Consider the following 19425-nt stretch of genomic DNA (forward strand, 5'->3'; position numbering starts at 1 on the left):
GATTTATATACCTTTTCATTCAAAGAGGATGTGGGACAGAATGTAGGTGGACAAGGTACAAAACCTACCCAAATGCACCTCTGCTACAGGAAGGAGATGGAAAGCATTCAGAAAGACAGCAAAATCTTGTTCTTATTAGATCCTTGAAAAAATTTCACCTTTTCACACACAAGTAAAATTCATTCCTAACATACATAAAAAATGGGCGTTTTGTTGTACAAGTTAGTTAACACATGAAACGCTTTTTTCATGTAATTAATATATAGTACTTAGTGTCTGGAGATGCTATACTTACAAGGTAAATTAGCTTCAAGTTCTGCAACCTCTGTAGAAACAAAAAAATTATTGTTAATATCAGTCAATTATTCCACATAAAATCACCAGTTCTAAATTGGCAATTTCCTCTAGAACACAGAAGAAAAAATAAGCAATCTGGACAAACTGGTCTAAAGTTTAGACTTTAAGCCAGCAGTCCCCGAACCTTTTTGGTATCAGGGACTGGTTTTGTGGAAGACAATTTTTCCACGAACCAGGGGTTGGGGGGATCATTATGCATTAGATTCTTACAAGGAGCACACAACATAGATCCCTTGCATGTGCAGTTCACAATAGAGTTCATGCTCCTATGAGAATCTAATACGGCCGCTGATCTGACAGGAGACAGAGTTCCACTCACCCACTGCTCACCTTCTGCTGTGCAGCTCAGTTACTAACAGGCTTCGAACCAGTACCAGTCCGTGGCCTGGGGGGTTGGGGATCCCTGCTTTAAGCCTTTTAGCTGCTTTCAGATACACAAAGTGACTTGCAGAATGCCAACAGATAAGCAGTGGAATGACTCCCCCTCAAAATCCAATTTACATATGTATACATTGTGTCTATGTATTTTCCCAGACTTATCTTCAAGTTGCCCCCTTGTAGCTACATTTCTAGGCCCCAGTCCTCTCCCCTGGGGCCACAGACCACTGAGTTCCTCTTCTAACAGTCACTCATTTGGTGCTTAAGCCCAGCACCCTTCTTTGGGACAAAGTTATGAATCTACCACAATCCTGCTAGTAAAGAGCTGAGGTCTTTTGTCTAAGATCCAGTACAAGGCAAAGTGCCCACTCCCACCACTTGTATTCAGCACAGTACTGGAAGTCTTAGCCAGAGCAATCAGACAAGAAAAAGAAATAAAAGGCATTTAAACCAGAAAGAAAGATAAAAAATTATTCCAATTTGTAGTTGACATGATCCTATAAGTAGAAAGCCCATGGCCAGGAACAGCAGTGGCTCATGCCTATAATTCCAGCACTTTGGGAGGCAGAGGCAAGAGGATTGTCTGAGCTCAGGGGTTCAAGACCAGTCTGGGCAGCTTGGCAAGACCTCGTCTCTACAATAAATTAAAAAATTAGCTGGATGCAGTGGCACATGCTGGTGGTTCCAGCTACTTGGAAAGGCCAAGGCGGAAGGACCACTTGAGCCCAGCTGGTCAAGCCTGCGGTGGCCATGAGCACATGCCACTGTACTCCAGCCTAGGTGACAGTGTGAGACTCTGACTCCAAGAAAAAAAAAAAGCCCTAAAGACTACACACACACAGAGTTAGAATTAATAAACAAATTCAGTTAAGTTGCAGGAAACAAAATTAATACACAAAAATCAATTGTGTTTTTATGCACTAGCAACAAACTATCCAAAAAAATCAAGATAAAAATCAAGATGCTACTATCCCATTTATAGTAGCATCAAAAAAGAATAAAATACTTAGGAATAGGTTTAACCAAGGAGATTAAATATATGTACACTGAAAACTGTAAAACAACGATGAAAGAAACTGAAGAAGACACAAACAAATGGAAAGATAGTCCATGTTCATAGATCAGAAGAATTAATATTGTTAAAACCTCGATACTACTCAAAGTGATCTACAGATCCAATGTAATCCTAACAAAATCGCAATGGCATTTTTCAAGAAATAGAAAAAAACAATTCTAAAATAAAAGACCCCAAATATCCAAAGCAACTTGAGAAAGAATATAGTTGGAGGCATCACACTTCTTAATTTTAAGAGATTACAAAGCTATAGTAGTCAAAACAGCATGATACTGGCATAACACACACATACACACACACACACACACACACACACACACACACCCCCAATGGAACAGAATAGAGAGCCCAGAAGAATATACAAATCAACTAATTTATGACAAGTGCATCAAGAAAACACCAGGGGAAAAGATAGTTTTTTCAATAAATAGTACTGAGAAAACAGGATATCTGCATGCAAAGGAATGAATTGGCTCCTTATCTTAAACCAAACACAAAAATCAATTCAAAATGGATTAAAAGACTTAATGTAAGACCTGAAATGGTAAAAATGCTAGAAGAAAATATAGGGAATAAGCTCCTTGACATTGGCTTTGGAAATGATCTTTTAGATATTACATCAAAAGCTCAAGCAACAAAAAAACAAGTGAGATTACATCAAACTAAAAAGCTTCTGCACAGCAAAGGAAACGATGGCTTATATGAACAATCGGCAAAATGAAAAGGTGGCTTATAAACTGGGAGAAAATATCTGCAAGTCATAAATCTGATAAAGGGTTAATACATCAAATGTATAAGGAAGTCTCATAATTCAGTAGCAAAAAACGCAACCCAATTTAAAAATGGGCAAAGGACCTGAATAGACATTTCTCCAAAAAAGAAATAAAAATGCTCAACAGGTATATGAAAAGGTGTTCAACATCACTAAGCATCAGAGAAACACAAATCAAATTCACAAAATATCACTTATATTAGAATGGCTCATATCAAAAAGAGAAGAGATAATGTTGGTGACGATGTGGAGAAAAGGGAACCCTTTGTACACTGATGTTGAGAATGTAAACTGTTATAGCCACTATGGAAAACAGTATGGAGCGTCCTCAAAAAATTAAAAGTAGAGCTACCACATGACCCAGCATATACCTCTGGGTATATACCCAAAGGAAATGAAACTGGTGTATAGAAGATAGTTGCACTACCATGTTCACTGCAGCATTAATCACAATAGGCAAAATATGAAAACAACCAAAGTTTCTACTGACAATTGAATGGGTAAAGAAATTGTGGTATAAACAGAATATATAGTGAAGTATTATTCAGCCTTAAAAAAGGAGATCCTGCCATGTGCAATAACATAGATAAACTTTCATGACAGTATACTAAGTGAAATAAGCCAGACACAGAAAGAAAAATAGTGCATGATCTCACTTATACATAAATTTTAAGAAGTCAAATACATAGAAATGAAGAGTATAATGGTGATGACCAAGGGCTGAGGCTCAGGGTATAGGGGTGGAGAATAAGGAGATGCTGGTGACAGATACAAAGTCGTGCTTATATAGGATGAGTAAATCTAGAGACCTACAGTACAGCATGATGACTATAGTTCATAATATTGTATTGTATGCTAGAAAATTGCCGAGAGTAAATACAAAAAACAAGCAACTATGTGACATGGATAGTTAGTTTGCTTGACTATAGTAATCATTTCACTATGTATATGTATATCAACGTGTCATGTTGTAGACCTTAAATATTTACAACAAACAATTAATTAATGAATTAAAGAAGCTACAGTCTGGCATGGCACGGACAGCAGCACCCCCTGAAACGACTGATCTAGCAAAATTGTCTGTGCCATGGACAGAAAGTAACGTGCTCTTGGGTCCTTGAGGCAGGAAGATTCCCTCCAGCTGTGAAGACTAAGAAAGGAGGAGGTGTCTGAGCTGGGCTTTAAAGAGTAAGTACAAGACAGTCTTGCAAAGGTGGGGATATAAAGAGTATTCCAAGCAGATAAAGCAACAATGCACTAAAGCACAGAGAACAGAAAAGCACAGATCCCAGAAGGCACACAATGTGGCCAGAACAAAAGTCCCAAAACAACAGCAGAACACTGAGAAACAAGGTAGAAAAACAGGAAGATAATTGTGGAGGGAGCTATTGGAGATTTCTGACCAAAAGTTTCTAAGCTTTGCCTCAAGAGGACAAAAGGGCAAAGTGGAAGTCCCACGACTTAAGAGGCAGGCAGCAAGAAAGGCAAGGGGCTGACAGCAAATAGACCAGAAAAGTCCTGGCAACTGTAAGTGAGTGGAGGGGGGTGAGAGATGGCACCAAGGCGTGACACAATGGGCCCGAGCTGGGGTGGGTGTGTTGGGGAACCCCTGGAGGAAGAGGTTGGATGCATAATCAGGGCTAGGGTGCAGACCAATGCCACCTGTCATCATGAGAATGGGTAAGGCCGACAAAGGGGAGAAAAAAGAACCTCAGGAGAAAGCAGAAGGCAAAGAACAGGAAAAGTTACAGATGAGAAACATACCAAAAAAGTAGGAGACCCATCAGCAACATGGTGATTTAGTGAAAGAGGACAAAGAAACCAAGGGGAATAAGGCTCAAGAAAAGACCATCAAAAGCAAATTAGGCTGAGTGTAGTGGTTCACGCCTATAATTCCAGTACTCTGGTAGGCTGAGGCAGGATGACAGTTTAAAGCCAGGAGTTGGAAGGCTGAGGCAGAAGGATCACCGGAGTCCAGCAGGTCGAGGCTGCAGTGGCTGGGAGCGGCCACTGCACTCCAGTCTGGATGAGAGAGTGAGACTCCAACTCAAAAAAAAAAAAAAAAAAAAGCCAGGCGTTTGAGACCAACTTGAGCAATATAGCAAGACCTTGTCATTAAAAAAAAAAAAAAATCAAACATTTAACTGGACATGATAGCATGTGCCTGTAGCGCCAGCTTCTTGGGAAGCTGAGGTGGGAGGATCCCTTGATCCCAGGAGATCAGGGCTGCAGTTAGCCATAATTGTGTCACTGCACTCCAACCTGAGTAACAGAGTGAGACTCTGTGCCTTAAAAAAAAAAAAAAAAAAAAGTACCAAGCAGATCAGACCCTGCTGATGGCATTCAAAATAGCAGGAAAGAAGAGGAGAGATGAAAACCAGAGTATAAAGTGAAGAAGCAAATGCATGGCCAAAATATGACACAGCAGCATGACAATGCCTTCAAGATATGGAGTGGGGAAGGGAGGGAGGGGGCGATGAAGGCCAGAATGCTCACAAAGCTAAGCATCAATGGCAAAGTGAGAAGGCTGGCCAAGAGCGCGATTCCAAGGTTCAGCATTCAGGAGACTGCAGGCCTCTGATACCAGCTATTTATGTAAAATGACCAGGTATCTTGCCAATTAAATGCAGTAGCTACAAGGCCCAGGTATATGGAAAAGTCGTCCCACAAAGTGGAGTGAGGAGAGGAGGAGCTAGGCAAAGAGAGGGGACCCTCAGCTGCTCCCTCAGGGGTCCAGAGGGTTGCAGGCCATGTTCTAGCTATCAGTTTTCTCACACTAAGGAAAAGGGCAAATCTCTTCAATGGAGCTGGGTGTGGGGAGAAGAGGAAGAACAGTTCATCATCCTCTTGCTGTGATAGGAAATGGAAAAAGTTCTGTGACTAAATGCAAGTCTGGGGATCTATCGTCTTAGCAGTCTTGTGTGGTGACACATACCTTTAAAAATATTCACTTATTTTCCTGTTACATAGTTGGTAAAAAAAATTTAAATATATAAAAAATAAAAATGGCTGGATGTGGTGGCTCAAGCCTGTAATCCCAGCACTTTGGGAGACTAAGGCAAGAGGATTGCCTGAGTTCAGGGATTTGAAACCAGCCTGGGCAACTTGGTGAAACCTTGTCTCTACAGTAAATCAAAAAATAAGCCAGTCATGGCAGCACACGCCTGTAGTTCCAGCTACTTGGAAGGCTGAGGTGGAAGGATCGCCTGAGCCCAGCAGGTCAAGGCTGCAGTGGCCATGAGCATGCCACTGCACTCCAGCCTGAGCAACAGAGTGAGACTCTCCTCAAGAAATAGAAAAATAAAAAATAAACAAAAATAAATAAAATAAAAATGTTCACTTAACAAAACATAATGATAATGATCCTACAAAAGGCTCACACCATTATTCATATAATGCCTACTGATGTTTAGCTTTGTCCTTCTGACTGGCCAGTTCTTGCCCTTCCTTCGAGCAGGGTGTGTGGGGAAGGCAGAGGGCTGAGGAAGACAACACAGCCTTGACCCCCGAAGGCCAGCCACATGGGACCAGAGGGGCCAGGTCCCCACTCAGCTTCAACAGCTCACCCAGGACTCTCACTCTACAAGCGAAGAACAAATGAGTTGTTCATAGTGATCATTTTTAAACAAATATTACCCATATAATTAAACTATATGTTCTTAAAGCAAATACTAACATTTTACTCGACTATTATTTATATTTTTGTTGATAAGAATTTACAAGAAGCTGTTCTTGAGGGCCTTTCTTGTGAGATAGTCGTGCTGACCACCTGAACCTAGCTTTCCCTGGCTTCACTGTGTGGTGATGGCCCAAGCCACCCAAGTAGAGGAACTACTCTGCTATAGTTATAATAGTTCTTATTGTCCAGCTTTATCTAATGAAATTTAAAAATAGGCCCAGAGGACATGGTAAGCAAGTGTGGATCTCAAGTGGAGGGGTCAACATGACAGAAGTAAAAGGTTCAAGAGGACAGTCTAGTGCCAAAGGACAGGGGAGAGGTGAGATCTGGGCTTGGAGGAAGAGCAAGGCCACTGACCAGTGCTAAAGACTGTGATGTGGTGGGGGCGAGAGGAGTGGGAAGGAAGGAGCAATGGAGCTAGTCCCTTCTCCTACTGGATGGGGATTTGGGAGCAAGAGGCATGCAAGGACCAGCAGAGCAACAGCCAAGGGGACGCTGGATGCTTCACTGTAGATCATTTGGGGAGTGTTGCGCTGGTTTGATTTTTTTCAGTAGCTTTGTTGAGGAACCATTTACATACTATAAAACAGACCGATTTTAAATAAATGATTCAGTGATTTTCTTTTTTTGAGTTAGAGTCTCACTCTGTCGCCCAGGCTAGAGTGCAGTGGCATGCTCACAGCCACTGCAGCCTCGACCTGCTGGGTTCAAGTGATTCTTCCATTTCAATATTCCAAGTAGCTGGAACTACAGGCATTTGCCACCACATCCAGCTAATTTTTTTATTTATTGTAGAGATGAGGTCTTGCCAAGTTGCCCAGGCTGGTCTTGAACCCCTGCGCTCAGGTGGTCCTCTCGCCTCTGCCTTCCAAAGTGCTGGAATTTAAAGGCGTGAGCAACCACAACCGGCTGATTCAGTGATTTTTAGTAAACTTTGGAGTTCTGTATCTATCAACATAATCTAGTACCAGCTGAGCTTTTAAAAATTCTGATGCCCAGTCCTATATCAGACAAATTACATCAGAAGGCTTCTGAAATTTTTTAATTCTCCCAGGTGTCTAATCTATTCACTGTATAATAAAAATAACTCAAATGGGTGGCTTATATAGGACAGAAACATATTTCTCACAGTTCCGGAGGCTGGAAGGCAAGAGGTTCAGAGATAGTGATCTTTTTGCTGTGTTCTCATGGGGTAGAAAGGGCAAAGTGGCTCTCTGAAGGTTCTTTTTAAAAGGACAGCAATCCCATCTGTGAGAGCTTTGCCCTCATGAAGTAATCACCTTCCAAAAGTCCTACCTCCTAATATCACCACACTGATGATTAGCTTTCCACACATGAATTTGGGGGGACACAAACATTCATACCATAGCACCAGGTATAGTATATAGATGTAGACCATTTGTCATACTAAAATATGTGCACACAGTATTACACACACAGATGAATTGAATACAAAGTTCTACTCTAAGGAAAGCAAAATAACTCCACATTGTAGTCAGAATTTAATTGCAAGCTGAGTTATGTCTGCACTTGCATGGTCAGTATAATTCACTTAGGGAAGGAAGATGGGGCTAAGGCGAGCCCTCTGACCCAGTCTGCCAATGACCCCACCACAGCCAGGACCCCTGTAGGCTCCTGGACCAAGAGCCAGTGCAAACAAAGAACTCAATCCAGAGGCACAGAATTTCAATAAAGATGCTTGGCATTTTCATTCAGCCCAGGGTAGAATATAAAATAAGCCAAGCATGCTCTTGCAATGCTCCTCTCAGGGAGAGAGTTGTCACAGATGACAAGTAGCTTTTCTGCACTTCAAATGATGGCAAATAACAGTTCATTAGCATCAATAGTTATCTCCTTGGAGTCAATGTACAAGTCTACGACCAAAGAAACAAGCCAATTGCTCTGCAAGCTTAGAGACCTCTTGGCAAAACAGCAGCCCTTCCCTGCAAATCCTCACCACCCAAAGGACACTAATTCACCTGTAAGGTAACAAGAAATTACAGCTATTTATAAACTGCTGAAGTCTCGCCTGCTTCAAGCTGCTAACACCTCTACCATGCTGTGGTCCAGCACTTCTGGGAGGCACCTAGCTGGCACGTTGCACAATTCCGTGGCTACACAACTTCCTTCTGAGAAATGAGACTCTTTTCCTTCCTAAGTAAAGATCAAACCACAGGGTCTACTTGAAGCATGACTGCACTAAAATATCAGATTGTGAAATCCACCTGATCACAGCAATGCCCCCACGCCCCCCACCCCATCATGACACATACTCACCTCCTCTTGACCTGGGCGCTCATAACACAGGTTCTTTGCTACTTGCCTCCAGCCCTCTTCATGGGCAGAGCCTGTACAGTCTGCCCCAGCCCTATGAGTTCAGCACCTGGCACTGGGCTGGGCATACATGGGGTGTTCAGGAAATGGGAGCACATAAGCGTACTTGCCTGCAGGGTGGCAGTGCCCCCACTGTGAGTATCCTCTGAGACGCCAGGAGCCTTTTTCCTCATGTAGCTGGGAACAGAGAAGGCATTCCAAAGATGCTGTGCACTGAATTTGTGTCCCCACACACATGCACATGTTGAAGCTCTAACCCCCAATGTCATAGTATTGGAAGTGGGGGCCTTTGGAAGGTAATTAGATTTAGATTAAGTAATGGGGAGGGGGGTCTCATGATGGGATTAGTACCCTTGTAAGAAAAGGAAGGGGCACCAGAGCTCCCTCTCTCTCTCTCATGTGGAGGAGGCCATCTGCAAGCCAGGAAGAGCGCCCTCACCAGGAACTTGATTTTGGACTTCCAGCCTTCAGAACTGCGAGAAATAAATGCCTGTTGTTTAGGCCACCCAGTCTATGGTTCTTTGTTATAGCAGCCTAAGATAAGACAAAAGGCCAGTCATAGATGCAGATGATTCTTGGCAAGAGCCAGCTCCAAGCCTCATCAGACAGCACCAAGCAGAGCAGCTGAGCCCTTTCAACCCAGGCAGAGACGGCAGCTACTTCCCAGAAAACCTGGTTACTTCTTTCCACCGGAGCCAATAAAATTTCTCAAACTAGAACTTGTCTTAGCTTCCCTCCATCTTTATGCATTAAAATCCTCAGCCTGGCCAACACAGTGAGATCTTGTCACTACAAAAAAAATACCCCCCAAATTAGCTGGGCATGGTGGTACACACCTGTAGTACCAGCTACTTGGGAGGCCAAGGTGATATAGGCTAAGCCCAGGAGATAAAGGCTGCAGTGAGCCAGGATCGTGCCACTATATTCCAGCCTGGGTGACAGAGTAAGACCCTGACTCAAAAAACAGAAACAAAAACAAAAAACACAATTCTCAAATCCTACCTCTTTTGCACTCCCAGTGTTCCATATGGGAGACACCTGACCACACACTGACATCAGCCCCTTCAGAGAGAGCACCACCACAGCGGAGGTCTCACACTGCAGAGTGCAGACCCAGAGCACTCACTGTCCCCTCCACACTCTGGGGGAGCAAGGATGAAACCCTAAGAAACAGTCAGAGCCCTTGTGGCTGAGCCTGGTGTCACTAAGAACGGAGCCCCAAGGCCTCATGACATCTACTTTCAACATGAATGCAGATGACATCAACTTGAGCCCTTGTCTACAGCTTCCACGGGCCCTCCCTGACCACCGAAGTATGCAGTATCTAAGGGGCTGCAGAGTGTCCCTGGGCAGCTTCACTGGTTATTTAATCCTCCAACAAAGCATGTAAAGGTTGGCCTGTGGCCAACTGCCTTACCTCCATGTTTGGAGGATTCTTCCCTCTGGGCCACTGCTCTAGTTTAAAAAGATGTATCATGGCATGTAACCTCCCGGTTTCACATGTTGCTAACTGCTGAGACTACCCTGACAACGTGGCAAGCCAAACCCTGGGCTGAGACTAGCTGGAGAGAGCAGTTCTGGAGAACAATAAATGATTCTATTTCTCCCACTCTTCCAGAAACATTGGAATAGAGACATGTGGCAAACGTGATATAGGACGGTGAGGGGCTCCACCCACGACTGGACTGCTCAGACAGAAACAGAAGCCCTCACATAGTGAAGCCCCTGCACCCTAGATGCTGGAAAGTACAGGCAGGTGGGCAGCCAGGCCCTTCTGCTCTCTAGGATGGGCTTGGGGCACAGAGCTCCAGAGCTCTGCCCCAGCCTCAGCCCTTGGCCTGACCAGCTGAAATGAGAGCAGGTTAGTAACCTCCTGGGGGGTGGGAGCTGATCAGGATGGGCTACACACAGTCAGCTATTGCTAGCTCCCCTAACTTCAGACCCGAACCCTGAACTGGCTCAATTCCCAATCCTCACATTTAACAAAGACTAACACAGGCAAAGGCTCCTGACAGCCTACCTGGAGCCCCTTGAGGTCTCTGGCATCACTAACAGTAGGCTGGCACTAAAATGTGTGTTGGGTGGACAAGGGAAAGAACAGCAAGACAGACAGGCATTCAACTGTTAGATGAAAACAGTGCCAAACTTCAGACAGACAAGGAAGCAATTAATTCTGCTCTAAGGGATGCTTTTGGGAAGTGGGGAGCCTCAGACTCAGAATTTGAAGGACTTGGGCCAACCCAGGTCCAGGGGAATGCCCACAACACTGATGACAGCTGGCTCCCCAGTCAAGCCCAACAGCAAATGCACAGATCTCACACTCTATCTCCTTGGTGATTTCAGTTCCCAGGAGTTAGGCCAGAGGGCAGCCCAGAAACACTCATTGTTCTACACCCTCCAGGAACTGTGGCTAAACATATTGGTCCAGCTCCAGCCCACAGGACACCCTCAGAACTGGTCAGAGGTCCTGACAAAATGTGGGTGTGGTCAAAGGGGAGCCTTTGCCAATGTACAGAGGCCTTCCCTGGCTGGCCACTCCAAGGTAAACCTATCGTTTCCAAGGACCTGGAGTTGAGCAGGGAGAGCTAACTCCAGCCTGCCATCACCCTTCGGATCTGGGTCCACTATTCCAAGAAAAGCAAGGGGCCTGATATGCAGCCACCATTGGTCTTCTCCATTAGGGACAAGCTCCCACGTCCCCTTCCATCAGTTCAGCCCTATTGCCATCTATACCAAGCCAGAGCCCACATCACAGTCACCAAGGTGATGGGCCAGATGCCACTGTCAGTGAGGGCTGTGGGCAGATGGCCTTTGGCAATCAGCCCTTTCAGGGATTTTGTGGCTGCACAGACACCTACCCGGACCACATCCCTCCTAGGACAGCCCCCAACTGCCTACGGATGGGTACAAAGCAGGAAGGCCCAACTATCCTGCTAGACGGGGGACAGGTCTGAAGGGTCACACTTGCTCCAGAGCAGAGGCTGTCATGAGGCCTTCCTTGTGCCCAAGTCTCCCTCTGGCTGCTTCTGCTTCCCTCACCTCCTCTCAGGGCTGTCATTCCAAGCATGACAAACTCCCTAACTCCCCTTTTAGGAACTCAGCCTACGACATGACATCTCAAAGACACACTGACACAATTTTCTACTGTCTGTGGATCCTCATGAATAATATCCTCTCACATTACAGTCTAAGATGACAATTCCATCTGTAACAAACTTGCTGCACTTGAACACCCTACTTTTCTCAAAGTCCCAAGAGGGGGCTTCACCTGGAAATGATTCTCATCTTATCATCCCTCTACATGCCTCATCAAGAGTCATGGAATCACTGGCATCCATAGCACCAATTCCACCCTCATAACTCCCCACAGGATAGAAGGCTACCATATCCAGATTGCCACAGGTTCAACAAGTGGCCCAAAGGACAAGCTAAACAAAGGGGCACTCTAGGTGCAGACCAAGCAACCATCAACCATCAGAGCATTCTTTACATCCTCTGTGTTCGCAGCCTCCTCACCCAGGTCAGGCCCACCCTTTCTTTATCCAATCCCCACCACCCCAAATCCAAACTACTCACCACTCAGCCCATCCAGCCTGGTCCAGCAGCCCAGAGACAGATGGAGGGAACAGGCAGAGAGAAGGGTGTTACACTGAGCTCTACTGCCATTAATTGCAAGTGCTCTGGACCCTGAAACTTGATCATCACCAATGCCTGGGAAAGATGGAAATGGTGGGCTCAGCAGTTGGTTTTGCACCTCCCCTTAATGGGTCTCACAAGATCAAAAAAATCTTAGTTGGGCCCTGTCAACCCAGTCAAAGATATTTCCTGTCCTTAGAGCTGGAGGGAAGTCCAGTTTGGTGAGCCTCAGTTGGCTTTACTGGGCTTCATCAGGCCCTGGAACATCTGAGAGCTCCCAGTTGAATCCCTGGCAGGGCAGGAGATGTGTAGGAGATGCAGAGCCTCCCTGAACTATCTTTTCTGTGAATTTGCACTCTGTTCTGCTCCTTTGGTTCCCACTTGCTTCATCTGCTCCCCTGGAGTCTGTCTTACCCCAGTGTGTGGGCCTAGCCACCTTACTGCAATAAAGCTGCAACCTGCATAAAGTTCTTAAACTCTCCGAGTATCAGTTCTTTACTAGTAAAATGAAGCAATCACTTGCCAAGGTTTCGCAAGAATCTATCAAGAATTACCGATAAAGTGCCTACTGGTTTGAATGCTCAAAACTCATATTGAGGCTTAATCCCCATTATGACAGTATTAAGAGGTAGGGCTTTTGGGAAGTGATTTAGTCATGAGGGCTACACCCTTACAAATGGATTAGTGCCTTATTTATTTATTTGTTTGTTTATTTATTTTTGAGTCAGAGTCTCACTCTGTCACCTAGGCTGGGGTGCAGTGGCACATTCACGGTCACCGCTGCCTTGACCTGATGGGCTCAGGCGATCCTTCCACCTCAGTCTTCCAAGTAGCTGGAACCACAGCTACACACCACTACATCCAGCTAATTTTTTTAACTGTAGAGATGAGGTCTCAACATGTGGCCCAGGCTGTTCTCAAACCCTTGGGCTCAGGCAGTCCTCTTGCCTCTGCCTCCCAAAGTGCTGGGATTACAGGTGTGAGCCACTGCACCTGACCAGATTAGTGCCTTATAAAAAGGCTGAATAAAACTAGTTTAGGCCCTTTTTGCCTTCCACCTCTTCTGCCATGTAAGGACATTACATTCCTTCCCTCCAGAGGATGCAACAACAATATGCCATCTTGAGTGGATTGCCTGAGCCCGCAGGTTCGAGACCCGCCTGGGCAACTTGGTGAGACCTCATCTCTACAATAAATCAAAAACTAGCCGGGTGTGGCAGTGTGTGCCTGTAGTTCCAACTATTTGGAAGGCTGAGGCGGAAGGATCGCCGGAGCCCAGCAGGTCGAGGCTGTGGTGGCCAGGAGCGTGCCACTGCCCTCCAGCCTGGGAGACAGAGTGAGACTCCAACTTAAAAAAAAGAAAGAAAGAGAACAACGCTTACCAGACACCAGTCCCATTAGCACCTTGATCTTAGACTCCATAGCCTCCAGAACTGTGAGAAACAAATTTCTGTTGTTTGCCAGTCTATAGTATTTTGTTATAGCAGCACAAATGAACTAAGACGGTGCCCAGAAGAGGGCCTGGTCCTAAGTGCTCAGTATACAAAAGCTGCTATTAACCACGACAATTATTGGGTAAAGATGGACAGTCTAATTATCAGCTTCTATCTACACCTCTTTAGCTGACGTCCAGGCCCTCCTCACTGGAACTCCCCAGGTGCTAAAAACACTCTCCACTCCAAGCACTTCAACAACACACCCCAAATCCCTTTTCCTGGTTTGCTTGGCTCCTAGCTTCCATTGCAAATGGGACCCTTAAAGTCAGAATCTGAGAAAAAGACTCAAATGCCTGGCCCACCCTCTGATTCTCACAGGGTAAACTCTCCAGCACTATAACAGACTCTGACTACAATCTAGTGTTCCACTGGACCTAGTGCCTAGACGTGTAAAACAATTCTTATTCCACTTTTAACTAATTATCCGTCAGGCTGGATAACCCAAAGTTAAGTCAAAGTTCAGGGGCAGGGAAAGAATAAATACACTGTTAAGTCTCCTCAAACCCAGAAACCTCCTATTCCCATTCCTTACCCCGTTTAGCAGTGATTTGTGTCTGAGAAGGCCAAACACAGTGCATTTATACACGGCAGCTCTCTGACAGTTAGATTCCTTCAGGACATACAAATGCAGTATGCTGTCTACCTAATATGAAATGAAAACAGGCAGTTCTAACACACTACTCAAGCCTTCTTTGTTCTCAAGTTGTTACATACTTAAGAAATGTAAATACTTGTTATAAAACAAGGTAAAGGTGCTACAAATTATAATCTCCTTAAAGGCGGCAACTGTTTTTCCTTCATTTTTTGTAGGCCTCCTGACCCTAAAAAATTGATTTTGCATCTAAAAACTGTACAAGTTTGCTCAACGAATAGATGCAAAATTTATACTCGCACACATGAATGCATTCAGTACACGCATACTCTCATACATTTTTATCAACACTTCCTTAAAGATGAAGTCTTTTCTCACCAACATGGATGGCAGAAGTGACTACAGCTCCAAGATACTATTTATGTTATTAATTCTGTGAAGAGAACTAGTTTTGCACAACGCTTGTCTTAGGCTTTGACCTGAATAAAACAGAAAAGGATCCTAAGAGATTACTAAATCAACTTGCTCCCCTTTACAGACAGAAGCTATGGTGCAGAGTCAGGAAGAGAGGAAGATAATGACAGTTCTGAAAGCAGTCTTAGGCCTGCCAACTCTCTGCACCTTAGTCTTTCTACTAGCATTCTGGCAGACCCTGCTAAGAATATTCTAAGTGCACAAGACACATCAGTCTCTAATACCACCTCCTTGACCTGAGCACTCCTATATCGCCTGCATGGTAAAAACTCCTTCTACTGTAAGCGATAAGCAATTATATTTTGACATCTTTTCAAATAAATATTTCCATTCAGCAACAGGCTGCTTTATATACCAAGAGGGCCTCCAGTCACACTTCATTTTATTATAGGATACGAAAACAGCTCACAGTGATGCTTATTACCTTTAACAAGCAGCTTGTCTCTCACAGAAACCCTCCGAGTGGAGTCGGACGCTGTGGCTGACGTCCGGGACCCTTTGAGACCGTCATCACGCTTCAGTTTGCTTGCTAGCGTTAGCATTACTGCTGCCTTTACCCTGAAAAACAGCAATGAAAGCAGGGTTATGGATCAGGTCTTGAGACAATGACGCTTCCACCTCGGCCTTCCAAATAGCCAGAACTACAGGTGCACACTACTACGCCCGGCTAATTTTTTATTTATTGCAGAGACGAGGTCTCACCAAGTTGCCCAGGCTGGTCTTGAATCCATGGGCTCAGGCAATCCATTTACCTTGTGCTCTCAAAGTGCTGGATTATAGGCTGAGCCACCGAGCCTGGCCAAGTCTAACTTTTTAAAGTATAAATTAAATATTTTTAAAAAGGAGAGTCATGCATTTAACACTCACTGGGTATCCATTAAGTGACAACGTTCCCATGGAACACACGGTCTAGGGAAGCCTCCATAGTTTCTTAACCAGCAATCTCCTGCCAATAGGCTCCACGTGGGTCCACCACTGTCCACCGGTAAGTCTGTCCTTCCCTGCTGGGAGGGATCATGCATCCCTGTGCGTGGCCCCAGCGAGCAATCCATCACAAACCGAGAGAGCAACATCAGCCTCTGGTGGAGGAGGAGCACTGTAACATGTTTGGCTTTTCTTCCTCCTTTAACAAAGGAGGTGTGGACAGAGCCTTAATAAGAAGTATCTTCTCATTTATTCATGTTGTGTGGCATTTACTTAAATTGTGCTTTATTTACATTTTTTGGCAACATAAACAACAAGACTAAGTTATAATGAATGCCCCAAACTAGATTCTCTTCATCGGCTGCTTCCAGTCCATCTGTTTCAGGTCTCCCAACTGAAAGTTTACTGGGAAAGACAATAAAGACCAAACACAGGTGATGCCCCTGACTACCTGGGGGAAGGGCTAAAGAAATGCCACCGATTTTTTTTTTTTAAGATTTTAGTATTTTTTAGAGTAGTTTTAAGTTTACAGCAAAATTAAGAGGAAGGTATAGATATTTCCCATATATCCTCTGCCCCTACACATGCACAGCCTTATCCATCATCAACATCCCCCACTAGAAAGTACAATTGTTACAATCAATGAACCTACACAAATACATTATTGGCCAGGCGTGATGGCTCATGCCTATAATCCCAGCATTTTGGGAGGCCGAGGTAAAAGGATTACTTGAGCCCAGGAGTTAGAGACTGGCCTAGAAAACACAGCAAGGACTCATCTCTTAAAAAAAAAAAAAAAAAACTAGCTGGGAGAGATGGGATGTGCCTGTGATCCCTGCTACTCGGGAGGCTGAGGTGGAAGGCTCTCCTGAGCCTAGGAGATGGGGGCTGTGGTAAGCCATGATCATACCACTGCACTCCAGTCTGGGCACCAGAGTAAGATCCTGACTCAAAAAACACAAAAACAAACATATTATTATCACCCAAAGTCCATAGTCTACATTAGGATGCCACCAATTTTCATAGGTATAATTATCCTCTAAAATCGCCTTCTGGTTCTAATACTGCTATTAATCTGATATTCCTCCTAACTCTTGCTTACATTACTATGGTCAGAGAGGGACTCTGAAACTTCTTTTAATTGAGAACAAAAATTGGTCATCAGTATCAATATTCTTATAATTTCCTGTTGTTTTCATATCATTTTCTTTCACTACCACTCTGATAGTTTTCAACAGATAATGCTTTTAAAAGTCCATATGTAAAGCTTGACCTAAGCACAGAAATTTTGCTGAGACTAAGATCCTGAAAGTCAAAATATAAGAATCCACCTCTCCTCATTGGTATTTAAAACTTTTTTTTTTTTAAGTCTAGGTCTCTGTCACCCAGGCTGGAGTTGATCCCAGCTCACCACAGCCTTGACCTTCTGGGCTCAGGTGATCCTTCCACCTCAGCCTCACAAGTAGTTGGGACCACAGACACACACCACTAAGCCCGGCTAATTTTGTTATTATTATCTTTTGTAGAGACAAGGTCTCACTATGTTGCCTAGGCTGGTCTCAAACTCCTGGGATCAGGCAATCTTTCCACCTTGGTCTCCCAAATTGCTGGGATTACAGGTGTGAGCCACCATGCCTAGCTGGTATTTTAAACCATTTTTAACCCAGGTCTCTTACATAGTTTCTCATACTGCCCTAAAGACTGTCAGATTTTATTTTCTATGGTTTGTATCAGGAAAACAATACACTGAATATGACCTTCTGCGCTGTACCTGGTCTTTTCCATACTGAGGACATGGACATACACACCCCTTAAAACCCCTAAGAAGCACTGGTCTACAGGCTTCAAATTTCTCCTGCACATAAGCGGTCATAAGTTCTTAGAATTGCAAATCTGGGAAGGACTTCTACTCCCACTCCCACTCCATTTTACCATAAGACAACAGAGGTCCAAAAGGTGGGTTGTTCACAACCACTCAGCTGCTAGAAGCAATTACCACAGAAACACTACTTCCCGAAAATATTTTTACCCTAAGTGTGGTCATGGCTTTAGAGGTATGTACAGATATCAAGACTGATCAATTACATACTTTAAATAAATGTGTAATACAGTATACTTCAACTATACCTCAATAATGGTGACAAAAATGTGAAAACAAACCAATAGTAGTTTCTTTCTTCTCACTCTACGCTGTCATCTACTCAGATGGACCCACATAGGGGCATGGACCATAAGAGTGAACACACACATCTTTACTGGACATGGCAACTACTAGTTCAGTTGATGAAATCACAAGCTACCTGAGATAGTAGCACCATCTAGAGCCAGGATCTCCTGCTTCAGCCCTCCTCCTGGAATGATCTTGCAAGGAAGCCCTCAAGCAGATCTAGATCACAGGGCAGTGTCTGCCTCCCTGGTCAAGTCCGCTGCCATGCTCCCAGACTTGAGTATATCAGTCCTTCGATGGGTCAAGATATGTATTCATTGCTTAGGGATCAGCTGGAAGCACCAGCTGCCCTACAGAAGGACCACCAGGTTTTCATCCTCTGGCTGACCTCGGCAATGCAAATAGGGCAAAAGTAAAAAATAAAAGCACAAAGTGTGTAAAGGAGTTCAGCAGGCAGTACCCTAAGGAAGTCATAATGAAGAGTCCCACAAAAAAGCAAGCACCAGGTCCACACCCAGCTCCCTAAGGACATACATGGAGGGAGCCGCTCCGGAGAGGTTGGCAAGAGTATTCACTCACACCCAGAGAAGTTCACCACCAAGCAACTCTTCTGCAGCACCAGCCCACAGTCTGTACTTAATGCCTTTATACCCCCCCACCCTACACTGAAGTCTTCTTTGTGGACAGAGGATGCCCCATACTCAATTCCATTGGAAGAATCAGATTGTTGGTTTGCTATTTTCAACAAGTTTGTGGCCCTTAACACAATACATAGGACATGAGTTGTACAAGGTGTAGTGTTTTGTTTTCCATGGAAGACAATACAAAAGGTACTTTCCTAACAGTCTAAGAAATCTAAGTATATAGTGACTATCTGTTTCTCTATCATCTGTATCATTCACAAGTCACTTTAGGGATAAACCAAAGGCCTAACTGGGAATGGTTCCATAGCTGTAAAATGAAATATCTATGAAAGGATTTGAACAAAAATAATCCAACTGTCAATAGGTTAACTGAATACCTGCAGTTGTTTCAGAATTCTCTTTTCCTTCTTGAATATGCCTTGCCTCTTGAAGATCTGGTTTAAAACTAAACTTCCCCTTTACTGCAAATTACACTCTGACTAAGGCAGCATTTCAGTAATACATCAGCTGTTCTGAATAGCACGTTCAGTCTCTAAATTCCACAAGCTGTAATTGGCCCAGTTAAGTTCCTCCTCTGGGTGGAACCTGCTTTCAGACTGTCCAAAGAAAAGGATTCTTGTGTGCTATTTACTAGTCTCATCATCAAGTGATATTTACTCATCAAATGATATTTACAGCTTGCCTGTGTGCAGTGGCAAAACCAGGTCATGTCATTTGTGCAGGGATACCAGGGGGCCTGGTGAACTCATTCGCCTGCATGGAGAAGTCCCAATTCAAGCATAAAAGATGGAACTGAAGGTCACCAGGGGACACTCAACTTCCTCAGCCAAAAAGGCCCGGATCAGGACACAAAAAAGTCCACACCCTACTCTTCTACAGAATGCCAGTGCCTGGGGA

The 19425-nt window shown here is 44.3% G+C and overlaps 1 protein-coding gene across 2 annotated transcripts in view; it reads right to left on the minus strand.

Moving 5' to 3' along the window:
* UBE2F (ubiquitin conjugating enzyme E2 F (putative)) overlaps window positions 1–19027 on the minus strand; it is a 68160-nt gene extending 49133 nt beyond the window's left edge. The window contains exons 1-3 of one of the 2 annotated variants that reach the window (XM_008057726.2): window positions 18906–19027; window positions 15218–15351; window positions 296–325 (exon numbers count right to left, since the gene is read on the minus strand). In XM_008057726.2, coding sequence (XP_008055917.1) covers window positions 296–325; window positions 15218–15335 — 148 coding nt within the window. In that variant the 5' untranslated portion in view covers window positions 15336–15351; window positions 18906–19027. Of the gene's footprint in view, window positions 1–295; window positions 326–15217; window positions 15352–18905 lie in introns of those variants that run through there. The other variant, XM_021712168.1, reaches the window with a different exon arrangement.
* Window positions 19028–19425: the final 398 nt, after the last annotated feature.

This window comes from Carlito syrichta, unplaced genomic scaffold (genome assembly GCF_000164805.1).
Source record: "Carlito syrichta isolate Samal-C Ts95f unplaced genomic scaffold, Tarsius_syrichta-2.0.1 Scaffold303113, whole genome shotgun sequence".
NCBI lineage: Eukaryota > Metazoa > Chordata > Mammalia > Primates > Tarsiidae > Carlito > Carlito syrichta.